At 44.2% G+C, this 27,488-nt stretch overlaps 1 protein-coding gene across 7 annotated transcripts; it reads left to right on the top strand.

Annotated features, from left to right (window-relative positions):
• Nucleotides 1-931: 931 nt before the first annotated feature.
• GMEB1 (glucocorticoid modulatory element binding protein 1) lies at nt 932-27,488 on the top strand. 7 transcript variants are annotated; one of them, XM_083455376.1, is made up of 11 exons: nt 997-1,038; nt 1,742-1,815; nt 5,754-5,920; nt 6,421-6,506; nt 7,183-7,307; nt 9,735-9,838; nt 11,267-11,421; nt 14,107-14,235; nt 16,092-16,229; nt 18,585-18,743; nt 25,428-27,488. In XM_083455376.1, exons 3-11 carry the CDS (start codon nt 5,793-5,795, stop codon nt 26,132-26,134), a joined length of 1,731 nt encoding a protein of 576 aa, XP_083311502.1. In that variant the 5' UTR covers nt 997-1,038; nt 1,742-1,815; nt 5,754-5,792; the 3' UTR covers nt 26,135-27,488. The 7 variants fall into 7 exon arrangements, with proteins under 7 accessions (XP_083311507.1, XP_083311504.1, XP_083311505.1 ...); XM_083455381.1 differs by lacking the exon at nt 1,742-1,815 and having other exon boundaries at nt 932-1,038; nt 6,424-6,506; nt 18,621-18,743; XM_083455378.1 differs by lacking the exon at nt 1,742-1,815 and having other exon boundaries at nt 932-1,038; nt 6,424-6,506.

The following is a 27,488-nucleotide window of genomic DNA, read 5'->3' as shown; positions in this document are numbered from 1 at the left end:
CCTGCCAACCTAGCAGTTCGAAAGCACGTCAAAGTGCAAGTAGATAAATAGGTACCGCTCCGGCGGGAAGGTAAATGGCGTTTCCGTGCGCTGCTCTGGTTCACCAGAAGCGGCTTAGTCATGACCTGGAAGCTGTACACCGGCTCCCTCAGCCAATAAAGTGAGATGAGCGCCGCAACCCCAGGAGGTCACAACTGGACCTAATGGTCAGGGGTGCTTTTACCTTTACCTTAAGTTTGTTATGAGTATGAGCTTTTGTGTGCATGCACACTTCTTCAGATTCCTGAAGTTGTGCTTTTTTGGGGAGATCATGGCCCATTTAAAATGATGGGCATGACTAATTTGGGTTCATGAATTTCAGTTCATTAATTTCTACTCTTGAGTAGAAGTGAGTTGCAAAAAAAGGGAACATCACAGGGGGGCAGGCTTCTGCTGGGGAGGGGCAGAACCTCAGTTAATTTAGTACTGTACTTTCAATGCTTTTCAATAATTTTTGTGGATGGGAGGTGGGGCAGCTACGCCCTATGCATGTTTATCTGGGAGTAAGAGCCCGTTGGGTTCAAGGGGCTCTTACTCCCAAGATACTCCCTGCATCTGACTGCGGCCTTAACGAGGTAAGAAATACATGCATGCAGTGAGGTGTCAGGAGTTTTGCGTGTTACTTTTACCCGCTGCTTTGGACGAAGAATAATGAATAATTGCAAAAGCAACGATACTATTCTGGCGGCCCCGTTGCAGCTGAGAAGCGACTACCGGCTCCCGACCACCCGCCGCCTTGCACCGACCAATTTCCCCAAGGGTTGCAAGCCGATCCCCACCCGCCTCCGCTCACCTCCCCAACAAAGTTAAATCCGAGCTCCCCCACATTATGGCATTGGGGAGCAAAAGCACTAATTGCTCGCGTCCCCTTTAAGGCAGGAGGCAGCCGGAAGTGCTGGCGGCCGAGTCGTGGAGACTCCTGCGCATGCTCGCTCCTTCCTTCTACTCACCCTCCCCCCCCCACTGCTTAACAGCCCCGGACTCGGCCGCTCGGAGACGGTAAGGGGGGGAGGGAGCAGAGGGCGACGTTGCTGCCGCCACCGCCGCGCTACGGGAGCCGGGAGGGACCAGGACGGGACGCAGAGTGCGTAGGGACGAGGGAGGGGGGCTGCGCCTAGAGTTGCGCACGGCCACCGCCGCCGTACGTGCCGCCGCCGGGAGAGCGGACGTCGCCGCGCCACTGCGGGAGGAGGGGAGGGGGGAAGGAGGGAGAGAGGGAGGGAGGGGGAAGGAGGAGGAGGCTGCTGGCGCGTCGTCCGCTGGCCTGGAGCGAGAGGGAGGTGGTGGTAGTGGGCGTGGCCGCGGAGAGGCCACACCTCTCCTCCGGGGATCCCCGCCCACTTTCTTTCCCCATCTTGAGGGCCTGTGAGGGGGCTTCGAGGGCAGGGAAAATGGGCGCGGAGCGGAAGCCGCGCTCTAGGGTTTCCCTCAGGCACTTTTGGGGCAGGGGTTTTTAAAATAGTAATAATAATAATGACGACTACGACGATAATACTGAGCTGAGATGCTCTGGTCAGAGGCGAAGTGACCAATGGTGGGAAAAGGATTACTTCAGCTGCTGAAATTGCCACCTATTTCTTACAAAAATAAAATTTAAAAAATTGCTTTCCTGAATTGGACAGCAGTGCCTTTTAGCAAAGTCAAGATATTATTAATATAGCTGCACGTTTGTTTGTTTGTTTGTTTATTTATTTATTTTGAGGGAGAAGCTTCATGTCCTGAGGCTCTTAATAAAGAACTAATGTGTCCCTCAAGAAACTGAAACCCCCTAAAAAGGTGAGGAACGCCAGACATGGATAGAATTAAGTGTTTAAGAAAAAACATTATAAAGCCCCTCAAAGTTAATAGAATAAAGTTCTGGAAAAGCTTTCTAGCACTGGGTTTATTATTGATTTATTTATTCCAGTTATAGCAAGGAGCAGCATTAAACAACTGTCCTTACAAGTACATAATGGAAATACCTCTGCAAATGCATAAAACAGTACAGTGGTACCTCGGGTTACATACGCTTCAGGTTACATACGCTTCAGGTTACAGACTCCGCTAACCCAGAAATAGTGCTTCAGATTAAGAACTTTGCTTCAGGATGAGAACAGAAATCGTGCCCCGGTGGCGCAGCGGCAGCAGGAGGCCCCATTAGCTAAAGTGGTGCTTCAGGTTAAGAACAGTTTCAGGTTAAGAACAGACCTCCATAACAAATTAAGTACTTAACCCGAGGTACCACTGTATATGAAACTCTCCCACAGAATGTTGTGGCGGCCCCTAACGTAACTTCAAAACATAGTGCTTGGGTAGTTTGTGTTCAAGAGGAAATCTATGAGTTCAAACAGCATCCTTGGACGAGTCTCCCCTTGCTTTAGGTCCTATTCCTTAAATAGTTCTGATGTAATAAGATCTGCAGGATGGGTGTGTAGGCAAGAAATGGCTTTCATTTGTAAAAGATAAATAATGATTAAAGGGTAGCTGTGATTCCTGGATTAGATATCAATAAAAACCATGAAATGCTCAGTTTTATTTTTTTTAATGCCAGTGACGTAGCAATGCCAATGGGTGCGAAATTATGCCTCTGATGACCCCAATGTAGACTGCAGTTCTGGTGAATGTGCAATTTATCTTGAAGATATATGCCAGCTGGAATCCCAATCCTTTAAAAGCCTGTTTCCTGGTACCCAGAGTGTTTGTCTCATCATTTCATTATGGCTTCAATTTATGGGCTATATGATTATGGAAAATTGGTGGTGGAAGAAAGCAGGGTTTTTTTCACCTGAAGAAGAGAGGATTGTGAAAGAGCAAACATTAACTGTTAACTGCTTGAAGGAGATGGGAAGGATAAAGGCAGAAATATGATTTCATGGACTATCTCAACATTGAAAGCACACCCTTTACCCATAATAATAAGCAGCTAGGCATTCTGAATTGTCAAACATAATATAGTCAATGCCTATGACTCTACTTATCATTATTAATTCAAATCAACCTGAAACTGCAGCTGTGGTCTGCTGTATACTTACCTGGATGTAAACACTATTCAGTAGGACTTCTGAGTCTAGGAAGGCTGCAAGTATTGTGATCACTTCAAATCAGTGGACTTTTCTTTTCAGTAAATATGCATAGTACCTTTAATAATTTGTTTACTGAACTTGGTTGTCAACAATTAACTTCCAGATCTACTTCTTAATCCCTGTATCTAAGAGACAAAAGTGCCTAATTTGTGGACTTCATTTCTACAAGATGGGGTGACCACTACTAGCTCAGATCATTTTAAAATTCATTGAGGATGGGTTTATCAACAGCTATGAGGCATGATGGCTATATGCAACTTTCGGCTCAATGGTAGTATGTCTCCAAGTTAAAAAGTATGTTGATAGGGAAGCCCAACAGTAGATGCCTTCTGGCTCATATCCCATTTGTGGACTTCTCAGAGGTATCTGACATGGAAATAAGATAACCGACCAAATGGACAGTTTGTCAGACCCCTGAGGGCTATTCCTATGATCATAACACAAAAAAAGAAATTTTGCTTTCTGTGTCTTACCAAGCCAAATGAATAATGGAACAGATACTCTTCTTTCAATAAGAGCCACATAGTAAAATTTCTTAATAGGGAGGAACCATAGCTCAGTGTTAGAACTTTGAAAGTAGAAGGTCCCAGGTTTGGGGCCCTGTCACTTGGTTGAAAATAGCTGGTAGTTGGTGAGGTGGGATGGGTAAGGGCCCTCTAGCTGGGACCCTGAATAACCACTGCCAGTCAGAGTAAACACTGTTGAGTTAGATGGACAGCTTTTTAAGAATATATATACACTGTACTTTTAAAGCACATTCAAAACCCATTTTCTGCCTTAAAGAATTTTGGGCACTGTAGTTTGTTAAGGGTTGCAGGGAATTTGTTCCTTTGAGGATTAAACTACAGTGGCCATAATTATTTGATGGGGGAAATGTGCTTTGAATGTGATATCAGTGTATATGGTATGTACTCTGCCTGTGATAATAAACCAAGCTACACAACTCTTTATAGTTATCAGGGACGGTCCCTATTTTTTGTTACCAGTCTCTGTAAAAAATACTGTGTTTGCGTTTTGTTGATGCCTTCTTAAAATAATGCTCCTAGTGTTGTCTTCTTCAGGGTCTTTAGAACTGTGTGGGGCAATCCTGTAAGTGTCTACTCAGAAATAAGTCCCACCCATTTCTGTGAAACTTCCTCTAAAGTGCATGAAAACTAAGGCAACATGTTGAACAAAGCCTGCCATTTCACACATGACAGGCGCTGAAGTACATTTTGCATTGTAATGTTAACATTGTCAGACAACTGCAGTTTTGTAATATGAACCATGGGGGGGGGGGCATGTTGGTTTTTAAATGGATGGAGGGTATTGATTGAAAATGAAGTTAATGGGCGTATAGTTTTTAGCAACATGGAATGGTGGTGGTGGGCTCCTCCTGCCCAGACAGCCTGCATCTCCTGTCTTCCCTAGCCTGACTCGTGATCACTATAGCAGTAGCCTTCTAACATTTCAAACCTGGTACCTACCTACCTACCTTTCAGCCAAACATGCATTTTAGGGAGCAAGCATTTTTTTATTTTGACTATTTAGCTGTACTGTAGCAGAGTAGCTGTGTAGCCTGTGACCTGGTAGTGGTCCTGACCTACTAGTTGAAGACCAATGCAGCAGTATTATTAACATTATTGTTTTAATATTTATTGCTCATTTTTCAGTTTAAGGTTCCAGGGCAGGTTACAGCACAACACAAGTAATGCAACTTAAAACCAAATAAAAATCACAGATGTACACAAAAATCAAACATTTTGGGGCTTCAGTTTTGGACACTGATGTTCGCTTCGGCTGAACCCTTTCATGTGATTCAGAGAGGGGACAGAGAGAAAGCACAGGCATATATAATCTCTTGAATCTTGAACTGCTCAATGGAGTGTCTGTGTGTTCCCTATGCTCTAGTTGCCCCATAATATAATTTTGAAGACCTCTGTGAGAGGAATCGTAGGAGTGTTACTTTCTGTCTTTACGGCACGTGGTATGGCTCACAGCTTGCTAGGACTGTTGCTTAATTAAATAAATCTGATAGAGAAATCCTATGCATGTGTAGTGAGTCTTAGACTCACTTAGAAGTGAGTCATGTTGAGTTTAAAGGACTTTATTCCAAAAAATTGTATGTAGGATTGCAGCCCTTAATCAATGAACTGTTTGAATAAATTTGCTAGTTCTGTGGCAAGATAAAAATTCGGTCCTTCCAGAAGAGGATAGGCCTCCTGCATCTTTTATAGTTGTCTTGCAAGATATACCTGCTGAAATTCATTCTACACAGCTGGCAAAAGTGCAGGCGCCCTGTCTGACCATATTGCACCAGTTTGAGAGAAAGGGGCATGTCTCTTAATAAGGTGATGAATGTTCTCTGCAGTTTTTAGATGTTCTAGTATTAGAAAATATAAAGAAAAGAAAAAGAAAACAACTTTGGGCAAGCCAGTGCAGCCAGTAAAGCCTTGGCACTTTTCCCTTCCCAGGACTTCAGTGACCTAAAGACTGAGCAACTCAAATGTGATTTTTATGAGCTGTTGCTACAAGTGGTAGTGCATGTGGTCACTTATGACATGTTAAGGTTGTGCTAGAAAAAAATCTCTTTCATTATTTGGCCAGAGATGATAACTTGTTTGTCCTTGCAAAAAAACAAAACCAAAGCCACCTTCTTATTTCTTGCTACAGCACACTTGTCTTCCATTCTCTTGGACTTCATGTGGGCAAATGGCAAATGCTGAAGTAAGCATCCCTGTAGGGGATGTTGTCGTTGTGCCAACTGAAGGAAATGAAGGGGGAAACCCAGAAGATACCAAAACTCAGGTGATATTACAACTGCAGCCAGTGCCACAAGGGTAAGTTGGCAAGTCATCAGCTAGGTGTGTTTCTGTGATTCTGTGTAAAATTCAGTCTTGGGTGCAGCATTTAGAATTGTTGAGATGTAAGTCCACAGGGTAGACCTAAAGGAAGGCAGTTGTGTGCAAGAGAGAATTTCAACTAAAGTTTTTAGATCTCATGCCTCCAAAATAGTTCTGAAAATGCGAGGGCAATGCCAGTATGTTGTAGGGATGCAATTTTGAGCTTTCATTTCACAGCTGGATAGGGGACATGTATTTGCAGCCCCCCCCCCCCAGTCTATGATTTAGGGTCTGAGGTTGGGAAGAGGAAGTTAGTTTATAAACTAATTCCATTTTACTTGACTCGCCGAGAAAGGCCTCGGGTGGTGATCTCAGCATTTGAGCAGGCTGATTATGGAGGCAAGTTTTCCTTCAGATTCTCTGGTTTCAAGCTATGCAAAGCTCTAAAGTCATTTCTGTGCTTTACATAATGCGCTTACCAGTGGGTACTTTCACAGCAGGGTTTATCAAGAGAGCTCTGAGACCAGTACGGCTGTAGTGGCCGTGGAAACGCACACCATACACAAGCTTGAAGAAGGCATTGGTAAGTTTCCTCTGTGGCGATATGATGCATTGACACCATTTCAACAGAGTTGTCATGGAGCATAATTTGCTGCTTTTGTGTACCAAGGTTCTCCTACTCCCATGGTTGGGTAGAGAAGGTAGGACCCCAAGAGTAGTAATAAGAGTGCTATGTTGTCCAAAACCTGTTCAAGCAAGGTCTTATAGAAGCCATGATGGTTAATGTAGGCAGAGACTCCATTCAGATGTAATGATAAGTCATGGTTATCCATGATCATGCCATCCCTTTCCCCTTTGCATGTAAGGTGAGGAGGGTAGCCTTTACTTCTAGTTAGCATCAAACCATAGTTCGATGTTTTCTTTGAGTGCAGCACACTCCTGTTTGTGTGACCATAGCTTGGTGCGTTTGGTTAAGTGAGCCCAAACACTTGCCTCTCCCTTTAAGGAAGGGCTGTAGCTCAGTGGTAGAGCACGTACTTTGTGTGCAGAAGATCTCGGGTTCAATCTGTACATCTCCAGGTAAAAGGATATCTGGTAAGCAAGCCGGGGAAAATGTGTGCTTGAGATCTTGGAGTGTCGTTGCTGCTCACTGATGAAGCAGTAGTCTGACTTGATCCAAGGCAGCAGCATATATTTATATAAATGGCATGTGCTTTCCAGAGGAATGGTCTCTTATTTTCCCTTGCTTCTACCAACAGACCCCAGCACCATCGAAACAAATGAAGAAATTGAGATTGCCTACCCCATCACCTGTGGAGAGAGCAAAGCCATTCTGCTCTGGAAGAAATTTGTTTGCCCAGGAATCAATGTCAAATGTGTCAAGGTAACAGCACAGTAATGCTGTCCTTGCCAGCTCCCCACCCCCGCCCCCGGTTCTCTATTGCTTGTTTTTTGACATAACTGTTCTCATTTATTTATTATTTTCTAGTTTCACTGGAATTTCCATAGGAGGATTATTTGAAGTACATGCAGGCCCCACTTTCCAAATGCTCATTATACAGAATTATCTGAATATCAGGAATTAGTACCCAAACTGCACTATACACACTGCAGATTCAGATATCTAAATAGCTGGACCTATGTGTAGTACTGTAAGCAAATAAGCAGCCTTAAGCAAGTTTTAATTTTTTGTGTGTTTTGCTGGTCTGCGACAGCTGTTTCAACAGAAACCATGAGGGAGGGGAGGGGGAGAGATTGGATAAATAAGAAAGCATTTTGTTTCCTTCCTTGTTTGCCTTTTGTAACGTTTTGGAGGGTTTTTACAGTTTTCCCCCCATAGTTTGGGGGTCAAAATTCTGTGGTCGGGAACACGTTAGAAATTTCCCCATTGGAATAAATGAAAACCGCCAACTTGTTATGTGGACACCCACCTAACGTACTGTGTTTACATAGTGGGACTGTGTGTGTGCATATTTCCTAGTGTTAGCACTATCAGTTCAGGAGGCAGAATCTTGCTTGGAGGCTTTCTGGAGGCCACTGTAGGAAAAGGATGCTAGACTAGGTGGACTTCTAATCTGACTCAGCAGGATTCTTATTATGGAAATCCCACCTGGAGCACATGTAAGGGGTTTGGGAAGTTTGAACCATCTTATTAATTAGCCTCTCTTTTGCCTCCAACTCGTTTACTCTGAGCAGTTGGCTTCAGCCAGTAATTGTATGTCCCAGCTTAAAGGGAACTGGCAGGGGCCATCTTGTAGCAGTGTTGGGAAATATGGAATCCTGAAGGTGCTCCATTGGTCACCACTATCCATATATTTTGTGATAAAGCCTTGAAAGACAAATGTGAAAAGTCTGGCATGTAAGTCTTAATGGAGGTAATGGTAAAAGGGGCCCAGTTTCTAACCCAGCATTAGAGAAAGCACATCACACCAACTAGCCAATGGTGGGAAGTAAATTAAGGTGTGTGAATAGCTGAGCTGGCCCACTTAGCATGCCTGCCACGTCTGCTGATTCTCTGGTACGCCACAGAGCTGACCAATGGGAACCAGAACACTCAGTCCAATTAATCCAGTGATGGACCCAGTTGTGATTCCAGTGAGACTTGAAATTGCTTCAATTTGCTGATTCTTTTTTTCCGTTTCCCATAAACCAGCACTGCAGCTTATCAGGGTAGTAGCATAATTGGATCCTGAAGCAAAATTGGGTCCTGAAGCAATGGCAGGAGGTGCCTATGGAAATGACTTGGCAGGGGAGGTCTCACAACTTCTCTATAACTACACAATTGAGGCAGAATAGCAATGCAGGGTATCTTGACCTCAGTCTTGAAGTAGGAGATACCGTATTTTGACACGAGTGTTGGGGCTCACAAGTGAGTTGTGCCCTGGTCTGAGGCAATTCAGAGTAGTGTCATTGCCACTGTCTTTGTATCTTGTTGCCTGGGATGTTTTGCTTTGTTTCTGAAGGCAAATAAAAACAGGTGATCAGGTGCAAAGAATGACAGCACAAGAGCCCCACGGGACCAGACCTAAGCCCTGTCTTGCTCAGCACCCTGTTTCTGCAATGGGCAGCCAGATGCTTCTGGGAAGGCCACAAGCGAAATGCGAGGGCATGATCCCTCCCCACTCTCCTACTCTTGTTTCCCAGCAATTGGCATGGTGAAACCTGTAATAGCAGTGTTGGAGATGCTGTTTATCATGTAGGATGAAGAAAGCAGTATTAAATATACAGTATCCCTCCTGTTCTCCCTTGTATCTGATCATTGCAGAGAGAAGAGCAGAAAGATGGCCTTGCATCATTTAATATTACATTAGTGTAAGAGAGGGTACCGAGAGAGAAGAATAAAGTCCTTTTTTTCATGCAATACAAGCTAAACTGGAACTTGCAGGAGGCAGTGATGGCCACAAGCTTGGATGGCTTTGAAAGATGATTGTACAAATTCATGGAGAGCCAGGCTATGAATGGCTACTTGCCATGATGGCTATGCTCTGCCTCCACAATCAGAAGCAGTATGCTTCCAAATACCAGTTGTTGGGGAGAGCGCTAGTGTGCTCAGGTCCTGCTAGTGGGTTTCCCACAGGCATCAGGTTGGCCACCATGAGAGTAGGATGCTGGACTAGATGGGCCACTGGCCTGAGATAGGATACTGGGATAAAGGAAGCCCTGTTGGCCCTTTCTCTCTCTAGAAGTGAAACCTAAGTTCACTAGTTCCTGGTGTGATTGATAAATGTCCACCTGGCGGCTGATGTGCTGTCTTGGAGGTCGCTTATGAGACAGAGTGTTTCCCATTTACCCTCTTCTTTCTCTTCGTTAGTTCAACGATCAGCTTATCAGCCCAAAGCATTTTGTTCATCTGGCTGGCAAATCTACCCTGAAGGACTGGAAGAGAGCCATTCGCCTGGGAGGAATCATGCTGAGGTAATGGCCTTCTGCCACTGTAGCAGCCTTCCACCAAAAGCATAATTTTCTGTGCAGTATTCCTCCCGCCCCCATTTAAGTTCCCATCTTTCATTTGTTGGTTAAAAGTGGTGCTGTGGGTTCGGCATGGTGCACTTTGAGATAACAAAGGTTTAAGATAGGATTGCATCCTTTTGGCAATTGCATGTTCCCTCAAAGAACGTCGGAAGTGTGTTCTAGGGCAGAAAGATGAACAATAAATACTGAGGGAGTGGCCAATAATTAGCACTTCTTTTCACAGCATGGGCTGTGCTTGGGCATGCAGTCAATGTCAATGTCAAATGAGCATTTCCTCTGACCATGATACCCTGGACTTGATGTCTACTGAGATTCCAAATACCTTGGCCTCAGTAATGGAGCAAAGAGCAATCGCTCCATGGCAGCTCCCACACACTAGACTAAATCTGGGGTTGATAACAATGTCTGGGTCAGGATATCAAGGGTACTGTTGCTGCCAAGTCCTTCCTACCGACAGCTGACCTGACGGCAGTGTCCCCTGCCACAAAAGGGGGGTGTTCATGGAGTTGCCATTCTTTCTCACCAATGCCAGTGGTAATTCTGGGTTGGCTTGCTTTGGTGATGAGTCAGAGAGCAGCTGAGTCCCAGAAACAGTCCTTCCTGGACTAAATGTGCGTGTGGAGCAGAGAACCATATTAGAGCTTTACCTTTACCTTTTTATTAGAGCTTTTGCTATGGGGTTGTCCCCACAAAATCTGAATTCTTCAGCTTTTATAAATCACAGTTATATACCTGAAAGGTGGGGTAAATATCTGAGAAATAAATACACAAATCTTGCAAATTTGTGATTTGTTTAGTCTGTTTCTTGCAGTTATAAAAGAGGGCAAAGAGCTATGGCACAGAAAGGCCTGCCCAGCTTCCTGATTGGCTTCTGAGATTTTGCCCGATGTTGCCCATAAACTTTTCTAACCTTTCTTTGCTAATTAATTAATTGCATGTATATACCACCTTTCCTTCAAGGACCGCAAGGTACTGTACTTGCTTCTCTGCCTCATTTTATCTGTACAACAACCCCTTGAAGTAGGTTAAGCTGAGACAGTGACTAGCCCAAGGTCACCCATAACTGAGTGGGGATTTGAACCCTGGTCTCTCATGTCCTAGTCTGACACTCTAACCAATACACCACATTGGTGAAAATTACACCGGGTAAAATTTACAAGAAAGAAGCCTGCTGAGCAACGCATCCAATACCAAGTTCTGGCATTGTTCTGTGTGGTTGCAAAAGTGCCCAGTACCACATGGCCCTGAGTGCCTCTAAAAATGCCTCATGCCAAAAATGCTTCATCTTTTTGCCTTGAGGGCTTCAGGCAAGAATCCAAACAGAAGGTTCATTTCCCACGATCTCTTCTTTTTTTTCCATTCTCTTTGCAGAAAGATGATGGATTCTGGGCAAATTGACTTCTACCAGCATGACAAGGTTTGCACAAACACCTGTCGCAGCACCAAGTTTGACCTCCTGATCAGCAGTGCCAGGGCACCGGTGCCAGGGCAGCAAAGCCTGGTACAGACTCCCACCTCCGCTGACGGTAGGGAACAGGTGAACAGGAGTAGAATTCATTCCTGCCATGTGGCACTGCTGTCTACCATTTCCGTCATCCTGCCTTCTCTTAATGAGCTAACGCTAAAACAGTTTTCTTCCTACTCCCTTTCCCCATGAGATTTACTTTCCCTGGAAGGGAACCCAGTGACAGAACAGTAAAGTGGGAATGGGGCAAAATAGTAGACCTTCTGAATTTCCTATCCTTGGGGAAATCATAATGATTTATCTGTTGAGGACCTACCCCCCAACTCCTCTACCCACTGCTGGATCTCTCTGTTTTTAATGAATTCTGAACTGTTTTTCTCTTATCTTTGAGAAACACTTGGCAAATGAATGGGGATTTCCATGGTTCCAGGAAACAGTTTTTAAGTATAGACAACTGAGAACCTTCTTCTCAGTGTGCTGAATCCTCCCCCTTATTTTTGGTTCTTAAAAATGTGCAGAATGGTGTATTTTACAGCTAAACCATTCAGGCTTTCTTCTGGCAAATTAATACTCCCTGGAGTCTTACCACTGTTCATGCTACAGGTGGCAACAATTGTAGCTTCAAAAAGAAAGGAAGGAAAAAGGGTTGTTGTTTTTTAGAGTGCCACATACAGTACATGGCATGAGTTCCTTTGTAATAGAGATTCTAAGAAAGGGGTTTTTTCATTTAACTTGCATTCCTTATTTCATACGAACAAGATTATGATATTTCGCCAACCTTTTAGTCAACTGTTAGTCATGTTACTGAGAGAAACTTTTCCATTTCCTCTTTTTTTCCTTTTTTTTTTTTGCTGCAGTTAGAAGATTAGTTTCAAAGTCTTTATCTGTGGGTGGAACTGAAGCTTTTAAAAAATGCATTAAATCAATCTGATCCTGATTCAGTCCGCAGCTGGTACATTTTATGCACAGTAGCTGGGTTTATTCATTTTGCATCAAATTTTTTTAAAAAGAAATGTTTTCACCAACATAGCCCAAATGCTGTGCCAGTACAAGCTAATTTTTAAAAATAAATCATGCAAATTTGCTTGTAATTCCATATATTTGCTTAATTTACTTTGCTTCTCCTAGTTGTAAAAAGGAGCAAAATGCCAAGCAGAGCAGTGAAGCCCTACCCCTGACCACTGGACATCCTGTTTGGATTACCTGCTGGCTTCTGAAATGTCACCGAATGTTGCCCACACACTTACAAGTGCATCGATGTGGACTAGAATCTTGCAAGAAAGAAAGAAAGAAAGATTAGATTCTCAGCATGCAGAACAATTTTCCCGATACTAAATCATGCCATTGTGTTGTGCAGTTGCAAAATGGCACATTACTCATGCCCCTGAGTGTATACCAAAAATGTGAATTGTCTTTCACTTCCACCAAATGTGTAAAATAAAATAAGAATAAGATTAATCAGCTGTCCTGTGATTACATTTCAAACATTTAGCTTGTTTTGCCTATGTGGAGTCAAATACCTTGGTTCCTTTTGAAATGTATTTATTTCATTTTGACTTGTAGCTCATCTCATCTCAAAGGCTTGGGATGGGTAAGAAACAGTATGTTAATCATAAAGCCCCAATTGCCAACCTTTAAACCCATGTCTCTCAAATTCAAACATTACCATAAAACTGTGCCCAAGCCACTTAATATAAGTCTGTAGATTACACACACATACACACAGATATTTGATTACTTTTCTTATCGTAATCCTCCATTGCTTGATGAGCACATAAAAGTTATTTATGTATTTACTGAATTTGTGTACCATCCTTCATCTGTGGGCAATTCACAATGTAAAAATACAAGATAAAAACAAAATACGTAATAAAAACAAGAACAAAACCAAAACAAACCCATAACATCCCACTCCAGCTGTACCTTAGAATCTACTATTTGTTGAAATTCCTTCTGTTCCCATAGATTTACTTTTCCATTACACTTTTTGTTAATTCAGTGCCTTGCTCATTGATGGTGGTGCAACTGAGATCTTGATCCTATTGTATTTTGGGATGTTAGAGCACATCACGGTCCCTTTCTACCATGAATCTGGTTGACCATGGCCTGGGCCAATAAGTGAGCCTTGCCTTCTGTCATCTTTGTCTCATCTCAAGGCCAGAGAAAGATGGTGTCTTCTTCCAGCTGGATAGGGAAAACACATGTAAAATCACACATGCATAGGACTGTATGTGAAATATTGGCTTGTGCAGCTCAGGCCTGTACATGACGGATTCTACGCATGTAGGTCACGTGAAAAAATTATGCCCATGCGTAAGAACATCCGAAGAGCCTGCAGGAGGGGAGGTGTGCTCACTGAGCATGGGAATATGATCTGGCTTCCCTCATTACACTGTTGCTTCTGGATAAGTTTGTTCCCCCACCCTTAACCAGCCCATTATGGCTTCCACATAGAGACTCCCCCCAATTGTTTACCCAGAGTGGATATAGTTTAAAAGACAATTACACCCGCTCAGTATCTGCATGGCTGATGCTTGGAATATACAACATGAGTATTGTGGTTTTGTCAGCTGCTGTCGTTATTGATCTTTAAACTGGCCCTTGGTTTTTTTTACTTTGCTTAGTTCAATCCATGTATTACAAATCAGGGTTGCTGTGTGTGTGTGTGTGTGTGTGTGTTGTAGGGGGAAGCTACAGTGACAGCTTGGGCAGTGAAGCATCTTCAATTGTATCCTCCCTTCTGCAGGAAGCATCACTCAAATTACAGTGTCTGAGGAGAGTGTGGAGGAAGGGATTGAATGGAACCGTGCTCTGACAGCAGCAGTCACCATGGCAACTGAGGAGGGAATCAAGAAGGACCCAGAGGAGATTTCAGGTATGTCTCTGCTGTTTGCCTGAATGGCTTAGCAGCCCACCTGCCGGGCTCCCCCTCCCCACCTTCAGGCAGCAAAATGCTGCAAAGAGCTATGTTTGTAATTTTATTTATTTAAAACATATCTCACCTTTTCTCCAGAGAAATCAAGGTGACTAAGAACAAATTCTATAAAACCGTAAATTAACAAATTCTAAACCTCTTTTTTACAACTGAACACTAAAACACAAAGTTGATATTAGAGGTTTTTTTGTGGTTTTGTTTTTTTTGCAAGGGGGCAGGACATTTCACCCATGTTTTAAAAATCCAATTTGCGTGTAAAACTCCACACTTCAAAACCCATGGGGCTTTCCCCCCCCCATATTCAACATTTGAATTTCCAAAATTCTGATTTGAATATTGAGTTGTTAAGTGAGTTTTTCCACAGGTGGGGCCTGATGGATAGGATGGTGAGCCGTGTGAGATCGTTTTATGGTAAACATGGAGAGGGGTTTTTTTTTGGAAGGGAGAAAGTGGGGTTAGCAGAGAGCTGACCTGAAGATCATTCTCATGGCCGTAGATCAGGGATGGAGAACCCACGGCCCTCCAGATGGTCCTGGATTCCAGCCCCAGCCAATATGGCCAGTGGCCAAGCATGATGGGAATTGTAGTCCAGGAGCATCTGGAAGGCCAAAGATTCCCCAGCCCTGTTGTAGATGGCGACGCATCAGCTGTCAGCTAGAGGCGGCCATTTGGACACTATTTCAGTTATTGGCTGGCTCATACAGGCACGCACATTGCCCAGCAGTGCCTCCTTGCTTGATGGCTTGTACCTAAATGTGTGAACTGCCTGAAGTGCTGAGTTTGAAAAATCTGCCCCCCTCCCCTTTTGGAAACTGAGGCACCATATGCTAATTGGTGCTAAAATTTGGAAAGCTCTGCTTTCGATCTTGGTGACTGTTTAATTGTGCAAATCATCAAAAAAATTTAGTCCTCGCTGGCTGCTCCTCCTAACAGCTAGTATTCAGTGGCATACTGGCTCTGCAACTAGAGGCGCCATTGACAGTCTTATCCTTCATGAATTTCTTTAATCCAGGCTGGAGGTCCAAAACAACAGGCTGGTGAAGGCTGGTCTAATCCTTCCAAGTCCAGCACAGTCCATGTGTAATGCCCTGTGATTTGGTATTTTTAAAAATTTCCAACGTCTCCGCCACAAGGATGGCTTCATTTGTCTTATTTAGAACATACTGTTCAAGCAACAAAAAGAACCCAGATTTGCATATATTGCTTTACTTGAAATATATGCTGCTTTTCAACCTGACAGTGTGTCCAAGATGGGTGAGAATTAAAGAAAACGGACACACAGCAAGATGAACAGATTTTGGGAGGCTGGTGAAGACACGTGGGAGGAATGCAGATGTAAAATGCCCACTTCCAAGTGCTCAGATAGTAATGCTGCTGCTTTAGCTGCTACAATTGCTGTTCTTTAAAGGCTCTGCAATGATTTGGGGGCAGGGTGTGATGGGATGTAAAACAAACTTCTAGAAGTCATGAAATGTAGCTTTTATAGCAATATGGAATTCCCTAGTACTCTCTATATTCAGAGTTGAATTTGATTATTATTTTTTGCAAGATGAGTGCCCTGATGGCTAGTTTTACAGCACAGTTCTATGCAAGCCTATTCATGACTAAGCCCCATTAAATTTAGCAGCACGTGCTTCCATGGAAATGTGTGCAGCTTTGCAGCCTTAGAAGCCAGTTTCCAGCGATGCCTCCTGCTATACAGTGTTTTGCTGGTCTTGGCATGATTGCCAGTATAGCTTTGCAGTGCAATTGCCAACTGATCCTTCCTTCCAAATCTTTCTCTTCCCTTGTGCCAGAGGACACACTGATGTTCTGGAAAGGAATCGCTGATGTGGGGTTGATGGAAGAAGTTGTCTGCAACATTCAGAAGGAGATAGAAGAGGTGCTGAGAGGTGTTCAGCAGAGGCTTGGCCAGTCACCCTTCCAGGTTACCGGTGGGTAGGAGGTCAGCAGTCTCCATGTCAATATGAAATGACTACCAGTGGGATAGACTTTCATGCTCTTTTTATCTTTGTGACGTGTAGCTGTGCACTGTATTTAATAAGTCCATTTATAATCCTTCCTTCAGTAATAGGACTCCCAGGGCAGTGTATAGTTTGAAACTTAATAAATTTTTTTTAATAAATAAAAGTATTCCCCCCCCCAAATGAGTTTTATTCAGCTGAGTTCCACTCACAGTACATTCATTTGAGTTAGTCATACCCATTCATTTCAGTGGGTCTGTTCTGAGTATGATTAACATTCCATACAACCCTTGAAAATTGCAGAAGCCACAGCAAAACTCACTAAAATCCAGAATGCCTGTAAAACAATACTAATGTTGCGATCCCATAAACCCCCCTAGTGGGGAACTGAATGGGGCTTAGTTCTCGGCAGACATGCATAGTACTGTGTTGTTACCAGCCATAAAACATGTTGGAATGGCCAAGCAAATAAAAGTAAATATAGTCTTCACCTTATGCCAAAAACACATCAACATCAATGCCAAGCGGGCTTATCTGGGAAGTGCCATGACCAGGTATTGACTACTTGGGGTGGGGAAAATAATTACTTTAGAATATTTATATTCATCTTTTCAACAAAAAAAGTTCTCTTAAGTGGTTTCCATAGTAAAACAGGGCAACAAGCGAAACATTCTGTTTCCTAAACCATTTCCCCCCCCTAAAGCTCCTAGAATACTCTGTGCAGTTCATAAGAGTCTTGTAGTCTGAATTGGGAAGGTGGGCATAAGCAGCTCTTGGCTTTCAGACCTCTAGGTGAAGGCCATTGGAGGTTTGGGGGTCAGTGATGTAAGAGTCCTCTCTCTGTCCTTCCAGTTGCTGTGGTTGCCTTTTCAGGGCTACATTAGCCATAAGGGAAAAGTCTCCAGTACAATACAGTAATCAGTTGGATTGATGGATTATTGTGTTTTATCCTACTCCTCCATAAGGGACCTCAGGGTGGCATACATGTTTCTCCTGCTTCTGTTTTATCCTTGCTAGAGCTAGGTTAGACACACACAGAAAGAGAAAGCGTATGCTAAATGTAACTGATTTCTTTGTCGCTAACACACAGTATGCGAACCAGCATGCATAAAAATGTAACATGGGGATTTGCTTTGAGATGCCTGGGTTTTGTTTTGTTTATTATTATTTTAATTAAAATGATTTCTTTCCCCAGTGAAGCTTCCACAGCAGTTTACATAATAGCAATAAAGTCAATTCAACCAGTCCCTGCCCACGGGTATACATAACACAAAAGGAAAAAGAGATGAGGAGGGAAGAGAAAAGAAGCTATAATTCAATAATAGTTCTTACATTGACCAAATGAAACAGAACAGGAGCTTTTCTGTGCCAACTGATCATTATAAGGGTACTGTGCAGGATTTTCTTTTATAGGTTGCAGTTCTAAACTAGGGAACACAGTGGGAGTTACTTCTGAGTAAACCTATACAGTGATACCTTGGTTCTCAAACTCAATCCGCTCTGCAAGTCTGTTCCACTTCGAAAACGTTTGGCTGGTTGATTGGCTGATTGGCCCCGGAAACAATGCCAACAGCCAAAACAGATGTTTGGCTTCTGAAAAACATTTGCAAACCAGAACACTTACTTCCGGGTTTGCGGCGTTGGGGAGCCGATTTGTTTGTCAGCTAAGCTATTCAGGAACCAAGGTTCCACTGTATCAGATTGTGCTATAAATGGGCCAGATGTGGATGGGATGCATTGATGGTTGAAATAGCTCTCGCTTGCATTTGCATAAGCATTCCACTGACTTGCAGTCAAACAACAGTGGAATATACTATTGCCCTCATATCCCTTTTCTGGGCTTCCCATAGTCATCTGGTTGGCTACTGTGGAAAACAAATTGCTAGAGTAGATAGGCCTTTAGCTGATTCAGCAGGACTCTTCTGACGCTCTTAAGGAGACTTCTGGCCTAATTCTCAAAGGCCTATTTTCTGCTTTTAATCAAACATCCAAGGATCTCACTGCCAATGTTAAATGCCAGCAGAGATGCTTTGACATCCCATAACAGCAGTTATCCATGTGCAGTTCTCGAGAGAGGAACTGTCAAGAGGAACTTTTCATGGCTTTTGGTTTTGATTTCCTTCTGATGTAAATCTTGACCCATTGCACTGTATTAATTTATTAATATTAAAAATGAAGATGATGTAAACTACCTCTGTACTTCATTCAAGATCACTCGTGTTAGCTGCAGCAGCATTAGGTAATGCAGTACTGGCGAAGAGGTTCAAGCTCTTTGTGATGAGGTGCTCTCTCTCTCTTTCTGTCTGGATGTTGGATTCCGTTTAGAAAACCAGACAATAACCCATGGAAGTTTTTCTGTAGATGCTGCTGTCCTAAATAATGTTGCTCACACTTTTGGCCTGATGGACACTGTCAAGAGAGTGCTGGACAACAGGAAGAGTCAAACAGATCAGGGAGAAGAACAGATTCTTTATACTCTGGCAGGTATGTTAATGACTGGGAGCACATTTCTTGGGATGTTCTAAATCTATCATCTCACTGTGCAATAAATGTGTTTTTGTTGTTCATTTCGCCTCACAGCCTAGTCAACGTTTCTCAAGACTGCCCTTCTTCTGCTAAAGAGATACTGCAATTTCTTAGTATTCGGATTCCCATATTCCGTTGCTGCCGCCAATGTTCAACAATGCCTGTATCATTTTGTAAACTTGGTTTTTTTTTTCCTTTTCAAATATTCTGTGAGGACAGTGTGCTTCCCTGCTATACAATTTTGGCCCAGGAGTGTTATTTTTAGCCTTGTCAAACAGCAATTTGCATTTGCAAGACAGCGCTTTCCTTTCTTCTTGAAGCAATGCCCCAGTAGTCGTTGTAGTGGTGGAAGTAGCCCCCGCTACAGTAAGTTATGGAGCAAGGCTGTAGCCTTTTTCAGGAAGATCCATATCTTAGTGGTAGAACACATGCTCTGCATGCAAAAAAAAAAAACAATTCCCCAGTTCAAGCTTTGGCAACTTCGGTAAATGCTCAGGTAGCAGGTGTTGGGAAAGTCACAATGGACAATACTGAGTCAGATGAACCAATGATCTGACTTTGTATAGGGCGCTTCCATAGGTCCAGAAGGACCCAGGATTTAGGCTTCCTACAGTAGGAGGTCCTGGCAGTGAATTGGCTCAAAATAGTCAACATCTATTGCCATTCTGAGTCACTGCCTTTCTTACTTTATTTCCCATAATAATTTTTTTAAAACTGCAAATAGCAGTCATTCGAGATGCTGAGCAGGGTCTGGACTGTGGAGAGTTTTTAACCATTTCCCCTTTTATGGTTTATTTATCTACCGTATTTTTCGCTCCATAGGACGCACTTTTTCCCCTCCAAAAATGAAGGGGAAATGTGTGTGCGTCCTATGGGGCGAATGCAGGCTTTCGCTGAAGCCTGGAGAGTGAGAGGGGTTGGTGCGCACCGACCCCTCTCGCTCTCCAGACTTCAGGAGAACCCCAGCGCCAGCCCCACAAGGTCAGGGGACAGCGGGGAGGCGGAACGCTGCCATCCCGCTGTCTCCCGATGTGGTTTGGAGGCTGACGGTGGGGAGACGCGTGCTTCTCCCCGCTGCCAGTCCTGTAAGCTCCGGGGACAGAGGGGAGGCGCAGCGCGTCTTCCCGCTGTCCCCGGACCTGGTCTGCATGCGGGCGGCGGGGAGAAGAGCGCTTCTCCCCGCTGCCTGCCCCGCAAGCTCCAGGGACAGCTGGGAGGCGCAGCGCGTCTTCCCGCTGTCCCCGGACCTGGTCTGAAGGCAGGCGGTGGGAAGAAGAGCGCTTCTCCCCGCTGCCTGCCGCGCAAGCTCCGGGGACAGCTGGGAGGCGCAGCGCGTCTTCCCGCTGTCCCCGGACCTGGTCTGCATGCGGGCGGTGGGGAGAAGAGCGCTTCTCCCCGCTGCTGGCCCCACAAGCCCCTGGGGGGGGGGGAAATAATTTTTTTTCTTTATTTCCCCCCCAAAAAACTTGGTGCGTCCTATGGGCCGGTGCGTCCTATGGAGCGAAAAATACGGTGTGTATATATATATATATATATATATATTTGCTTTCGTAGATTTTCACGGGTACAGGAATGCAGGTTTTGGTGTCCTCGGGTGTCTTCCCGTGTAAAAGTTGGGGTGTCTAGGCGACGTTTCGACGAGGTCTCACTCGTCATCTTCAGGCTGGTGCTTTCGGCTTCTTGTTACTGGAACAGAGCAGGATCTCAGTGTTTGAGTTCCTATAAATACTGTTGAGGAGGTGTGGTGTGTAGCCTCCAATGTTCTGGGCAGAGAGGAGGTTCCCAGGCTAGTGTGCCTTTTCTTCTTTTGTTCCTTAATTACTTGAGGGATATCTTGAGTGATTTCTTGAGTGATTTCCTGAATCCCACTTAGGTGGGTCATTAGGTGTGGATTAGTTGCTAAAGCCTTCGTGTCTTGAACTCTTGAACTTTGTGAAGAGTTTTTCTGAGAAGATGGCTGTACTGCACTTGGTTGTGCTCTGGCTTGGCTTCGTGTATAGGGGCGAGCTGTGGTTTTGTGGCCTGTGCCAGCCAGATCTGTGTAGGGATTGCAGGGGAGTGCAGCATCCGGAGGTGCCACCCTGGTTTGGCTACTGGATGGTGTCTGTAGTTTATCTGTGGAGAGGGTCTGGGTTTGGGTCTGGTGTGGTTGATTGGTGATGGCGTTCTGTGTGCCTCTGGATCTGGTGTCAGATTTTGTGGGGAGGGCTAATTTCCAGATGTCTGGCAAGCGGGATGTGTCGTCACGCTTGTTCATGTTGTGAGGGTGTTTCTCTATCTCGATGGCTTCCATGATTATTCTCTTGTGGTGATGTTCCATGTTAAAGAGCAATTTGGAATCTGCAAAATTAATTTCGTGTCCTGTTTCTTTCATGTGTTGGAAAAGAGAGGAAGTTTTTTCTTCTTTTTTGACGGCATTCTTGTGTTCTGCGATACGTGCATTTATTCGTCTGTTTGTTTGTCCAATGTACGTGGCTGGGCAGACTTTGCAGGGTATTTCATAGACCCCTTGGTTTTCCAACTGAATTTTATCCTTGGGGTTTCTGAGGATATTGGCTATTTTTTGGTTGGTGCAAAAGGCTGTTTTGATATTGTGTTTATGGAGGATTTTGCTAATTTTATCTGTAGTGCCCTTGATATAAGGAAGGAGGGCTATGCCATTGTTTTCTTCTGTGTCTTGGTTTTTGGGGGGTGTTTCTTTTTGGATTAGCTTCGTAACCCTGTTTTGCTGGTATCCATTGGCAATTAACACATTTGAGAGATTCTGTAACTCAGTTGTCAAGTGGTCTTCGTCAGCCAGGCGTTTGGTTCTGGAGATGAGAGTCTTGGCTACGGAGTTTATTTGTGCAGGGTGGTGGTGTGATTGTGCATGTAAGTAGCGGTTGGTGTGTGTTTTTTTCCGGTAGATAGTGTGTCCTAGGGAGCCATCAGGTTTTTTGTAGATTAGGACGTCAAGGAAGGGAAGTTGGTTGTTGGCTTCTATTTCCATAGTGAATTGTATTTTGGGGTGTAGGCTGTTGAGATGTGTGAGGAAGCTATCCAGTTTTTCCTTACCGTGTGGCCAAATTACAAAGGTGTCGTCAACATATCTGAGCCAAAGTTTGGGTTTGTGTTTTGACTTGTCTAAAGCATTGGTTTCAAAGTGTTCCATGTACAGGTTAGCGATGACCGGTGAGAGGGGTGATCCCATAGGTGCTCCTTCTATCTGTTTGTATCTTTGTCCATTGTGGATGAAGTACGTGTTGGTTAGGCAGTGGTTGGTCAGGTCCAAGATGTATTCGGGGGGATTGTATTTGTTTTGAATGGCTGTCAAGGCTTCATTAATGGGCACTTGTGTGAAGAGAGATACAACATCGAAGCTCACAAGTAGGTCATTGGGTTGTAGGTTTTGCTTCTTTATTGTTTCTATGAACTGGAAGGAGTTTGGAACGTGTGAAGAGATGGATTCTGCATAGGGCTGAAGTTGCTTGGCGAGAAATTTAGCGAGATTTTGTAGAGGTGAGCCTATGGAGCTGACTATTGGTCTGAGTGGTGTTCCTTCTTTGTGTATCTTGGGGAGGCCGTAGAGTTTGGGGCATCTGGATGATTTTTCTCTGGGGATGATTCTTAGCTGGATTTCTTCACTGATAGGAGAGGCTTTTATTTTGGATTTGGTGGTTTTTTCCAGATAGGTGGTGGGATCTGTTTTTATAGGTTGGTAGGTAGGGTCTTGGAGTAGATTTGATAGTTTTGCTTGGTAGTCCGATGTGTTCATCACAACAGTGGCATTACCTTTGTCTGCTGGGAGAATGATTATGTTGTTGTCTTTCCTCAGGTTGGTGAGTGCTTTCTGTTCTTCTTTGTGTAAATTGCTTCTGGGTGGTTTGCTGGAGCAGAGGATGTTGGTGACTTCAAGTCTGATTTTATTGGCTTCATCTGGATTGATTTTGCTTTGGAGAGTACTTTGGTTTCAGTTGAGGTGAGGATCCTGTCTGATATGTTATGTACTGTTTGTTTCATGGGTTGTTGTGGAGGGTGGCTGGGCTTCTGGCGTTTCTCTAGTTTGTGGAGTTTGTTGGTGTGTGTGTCTGTCTTGTGTGAGGTCTCCGTTTCAGCTCTCCAGACGGCTAGTTGTTTGCATTTGTCCCAGAGTGCAGGGTGGATTTTGTTACAGAGTTTGAGGTGAAGAGTGAGTAGATCTTTGTTGGTTTGGTTTAGTAGGTATCTTTTCTTGTGTAGTTCGTTTCTGATTAGAGATAGTTCAGTTCGTTTCAGGATCCTTTCGGTAGCTGGGGTTTTAGAGTGGAATTTAAGTTGGAAGCATGTGGGAATTAAGTTGTTGTCTCGGCAGTTGCGTAGGAACAAGAGATCACATAAGATGGTGGCTCTTCGGATTTCTAGTTTCTCGTAGGTTCTTGTCAGCTGGAAGGTTTCCTCCCCGTAGAGGTGAGATATTTGCTTTCGTAGATTTCGTACATTGGACAAACAAACAGACGAATAAATGCACGTATCGCAGAACACAAGAATGCCGTCAAAAAAGAAGAAAAAACTTCCTCTCTTTTCCAACACATGAAAGAAACAGGACACGAAATTAATTTTGCAGATTCCAAATTGCTCTTTAACATGGAACATCACCACAAGAGAATAATCATGGAAGCCATCGAGATAGAGAAACACCCTCACAACATGAACAAGCGTGACGACACATCCCGCTTGCCAGACATCTGGAAATTAGCCCTCCCCACAAAATCTGACACCAGATCCAGAGGCACACAGAACACCATCACCAATCAACCACACCAGACCCAAACCCAGACCCTCTCCACAGATAAACTACAGACACCATCCAGTAGCCAAACCAGGGTGGCACCTCCGGATGCTGCACTCCCCTGCAATCCCTACACAGATCTGGCTGGCACAGGCCACAAAACCACAGCTCGCCCCTATACACGAAGCCAAGCCAGAGCACAACCAAGTGCAGTACAGCCATCTTCTCAGAAAAACTCTTCACAAAGTTCAAGAGTTCAAGACACGAAGGCTTTAGCAACTAATCCACACCTAATGACCCACCTAAGTGGGATTCAGGAAATCACTCAAGAAATCACTCAAGATATCCCTCAAGTAATTAAGGAACAAAAGAAGAAAAGGCACACTAGCCTGGGAACCTCCTCTCTGCCCAGAACATTGGAGGCTACACACCACACCTCCTCAACAGTATTTATAGGAACTCAAACACTGAGATCCTGCTCTGTTCCAGTAACAAGAAGCCGAAAGCACCAGCCTGAAGATGACGAGTGAGACCTCGTCGAAACGTCGCCTAGACACCCCAACTTTTACACGGGAAGACACCCGAGGACACCAAAACCTGCATATATATATATATATATATATATAAAATCTTACCTCCCCCAGGTTCCTGCTCTTTGCCTTTGGAAGAAAGCTCCCTTTGATGTCAATGGTGGCTTCCCTTGCTATTTAAATAGAAGTTAGAGGACTTCTGTTGTTACTGTGACTCCCTTTCCTTGGTTCCTACAGTCCTGACACAGTAACACACAGAGGCTAATATGAGTGCGGTGTTTCCTGCTATCCTACCCCTTGCCTTCAGAGGTTTACAAGCTGCTCTAGGAGAGTGATTGTGAGCAACATCATGGGAAGGGCTTTTCTCAGACCAAGATCACTTATTATTTTGGCTTTTGTTGTTAATATACTTTTGCTATATTTACAATGCTAAAATGTTGGGGGGGGGAATTGTATGTTGTTATATTTGATTGTTTTGTTGTTGTATCATGTTATTAAAAAATTGTTCCTGTATGGTTTGATTTTGAAATGCATTTCTGTTTTTTTTGTCATGAGCTAATTTGGGTATGGTTTCTTTCCTCCTTCTTCTTTTTTTTTTTGTAGAAAAGCAACATACAAAATTACAAACAAAAGAGTACTGCCATTCTTAAAATGTGCATTTTAATTGCATTCATACCTAGATTTTCCATAAGTTAAAGCACCGTTTCTCTACCTAATACCAATGATTATGTTTTGGCATGTGTGCATATGTGTGTTCCACTTCCTTTGATAACTACTGTGTACAGTGACTTTTTAAATTTAAGATTATTGGTAGGGTTAGTATTAGCTGTGTATGGATTTCTATTTCTTGCCAGAAGGTATGAATTGCATACCAATGCTCTGGATTTCTGTACACAAGTATGATAGCCTCTTCCCACAGTTTTCTAATGTTTGAGGACACTTTTGATGGTTTAAATACATGTTGTAGGCTTGAATATTTAACACATGATGCATCTTTCATTCGAATAGCTTGTTGCCTGCCTTCCATAGTGTTGCTCTTGGGAGGTTAGTATTTAGGGAGGGAGATTCTTGGCTGTCATTTCCCCCCTTCCACCCCCTTCCCATTTTTGTTCCCTGAAAGAATTGGATTTGTCTGCAGAGACAATCTGTTCCACCCACCTTTCCATCCTTTTGATGGGGAGCAGCAGAAGTGGCTGAAAACGCTTTCCCTGCCAAGAAGCTGCTTTGCTACTCTTGCGAAAATAATCTGTTTTTCTCACTCCCCCCCCCCCCGCTCCCTTTTGGCGCTTTGAGGAGCCCCTGTATTCTTGGCAGCTTCTCAAAGGTTTCTCCCGCTTGACTGTGTAACTTAATTTTCCCTTGCAGACCTGGACCGCCAGCTGGAGGAGCAGAAGAAGTTTGCCAGGGATCAGAAGCTCAAGTCCCAGACTGTTCAGAACGTGGTCCTCATGCCTGTCAGCACTCCCAAGCCGCCTAAGAGGCCCCGGCTGCAGCGTCCAGCCTCGGCCACAGTCCTGAGCCCTTCCGCCCCCATCCAGCAGCCTCAGTTCACAGTGATTTCGCCCATCACCATTGCGCCCATGGGGCAACAGTTCTCTGTGAGCAACATTCCAATGGCAACCATCAGCCAGGGCTCCAGCCCAGTGACTGTCCATACTTTGCCGCCAGGCTCACAGTTGTTCCGCTACGCCACCATGGTCTCTTCCTCCAAGACCAGCTCCTCCGACACGGTGACCCTTCACCCGTCTTCCAGCTTGGCCCTGCTGAGTTCAGCTGCCATGCAGGACAGCAGCACCCTTGCCAATGTGGCTACCGTGGTGAATCCTGTGGAACTGGTGGCCATGGAGTCTGGCCTGACCTCTACCCTCCAGGCTGTCGAAGGCACTTCAGACGAGGGACAGACCATCATAGAAATAGACCCGGCACCTGATCCGGAAGCTGAGTCAGAGGAATCAGGGGCTAAAGCTGTGATTCTGGGAACAGAACTGAGGACTGAGGAGAAGGTGGTGGCTGAGGTCGATGAGCATCAGCATCAGGTCCACAACGTAGAGATTGTGGTCTTGGAGGACTAGCCAAGAAGCCAAATTGTAATGTTGCTTTGGGGTTCATCGATTGTTTATTTGTTTTGCCTCCCTTTTTTCTTTTTTACAGCCTTTCAGGTAAGTTCCCATAGGATATTAAAGGAAAACAGAGATTTTCACATGGGAGAGAGCAGCGTCCATTTTTACTGAAGGGGGAAGGGAAAGGAAACTTATTATCCTGCCTAATCCTAAGCACTCCCACAGAAGGGAAACAAGCCCCTGCTGTTACCGAGATCGCACAGCGTGTGATTACAGCCCATAGACCCAGTTTTGAAAAAGACACTTTATCTACACCTTGTTTACACTTCAATTGTTTTGTCTTAGAAATTAATGAAGCCGGGTACCCGAAATGCATCTGACTAGTGGATGAGAGTGATTGTGGGGAAATGGGATCCTTACTTATTCCTCAGCTCTCGACCACCGTAAGAAATTACATTCTGTGTTACCTTATCAACTGTGCTAGACTTTTGATTTTTGCAGAGAGGGGGAGAAAAAGAAATTGCAAACCCCCCCACCTCATCCCGATTTGAGAGACCACAGTCCCCTTCACTCAGATGCTGATGTTTTTTGTTTTTTGTTTAATTGTCTTCATCTTTCTGCAGCAGCTCACACCCTCGAACTGTTTTTGCCCTTTTGTGGCTTCTAGACCCGGATTCTCAGCTCTCCCTTTTCAAACCTTCCCCGGTGGTTTTTATTTTCAATAGGTGCAGTTACGAGACTTTCAAGAATTGCTTAAACCTTGCACGCACACGCACACATACACACAAATCAGACATAGCACCCAAGCACCACCTGCCCTTTTGAGTATTGGATTGTCGTCCTGGATGTATCAAATGTGGGTTGTGCTGCTGCTGTGGGCTCAGCAGGCCAAGCGTACCTGCTGCTTACTCTGCATGCTGGGAACCATACCAAGCTTACTAGATAAATATATATATCTATATACGTACGTGTGTGTGTGTGTGTGTGTGTGTGTGTGTGTGTATGCATGTTTGGTGTTCCTAACACTTTGGGAAATAGGTCAACAGAATTCTAGCTTGGCACATCACTTCAGCAATGTGACTGCCTGGTCTCTCTCTCTCTCTCTCTCTCTCTCTCCCTCCCTCCCTCCCTCTCTCTCGTTTCCTTAAGAAAAGGGGAAGGAGTAAAAAGGGAATTTTTTTTCTCCTTCCCACTTGGTTCACTTCTTAAAAATTGGAAAATGAGAAGACTTTGGGGGAATCTGTTTGACAGAAATTTCTAAAGCCGGCAGTAAGAATACAATACTTTGGGGCATGGGTGGAGTGCCATTTGTTTTTTTGTTTGTTCATTTTTTGCATTAAAAATTAAAACAGAAACCAAAGGCTAA

Source organism: Podarcis tiliguerta (genome assembly GCF_965153285.1).
Source record: "Podarcis tiliguerta genome assembly, chromosome: 8".
Lineage (NCBI taxonomy): Eukaryota > Metazoa > Chordata > Lepidosauria > Squamata > Lacertidae > Podarcis > Podarcis tiliguerta.
This window is presented reverse-complemented; position numbering and strand designations above follow the sequence as displayed.

Excerpts from the sequence above, each read along its gene's own strand:
- GMEB1 (XM_083455375.1), top strand. The coding sequence starts at position 5,793 with ATGGCAAATGCTGAAGTAAGCATCCCTGTAGGGGATGTTGTCGTTGTG. Across the intron at positions 7,308-9,734 it reads TCAATGTCAAATGTGTCAAG|TTCAACGATCAGCTTATCAG; the intron begins GTAACAGCACAG and ends TCTCTTCGTTAG. Across the intron at positions 11,422-14,106 it reads GACTCCCACCTCCGCTGACG|GAAGCATCACTCAAATTACA; the intron begins GTAGGGAACAGG and ends TCCCTTCTGCAG.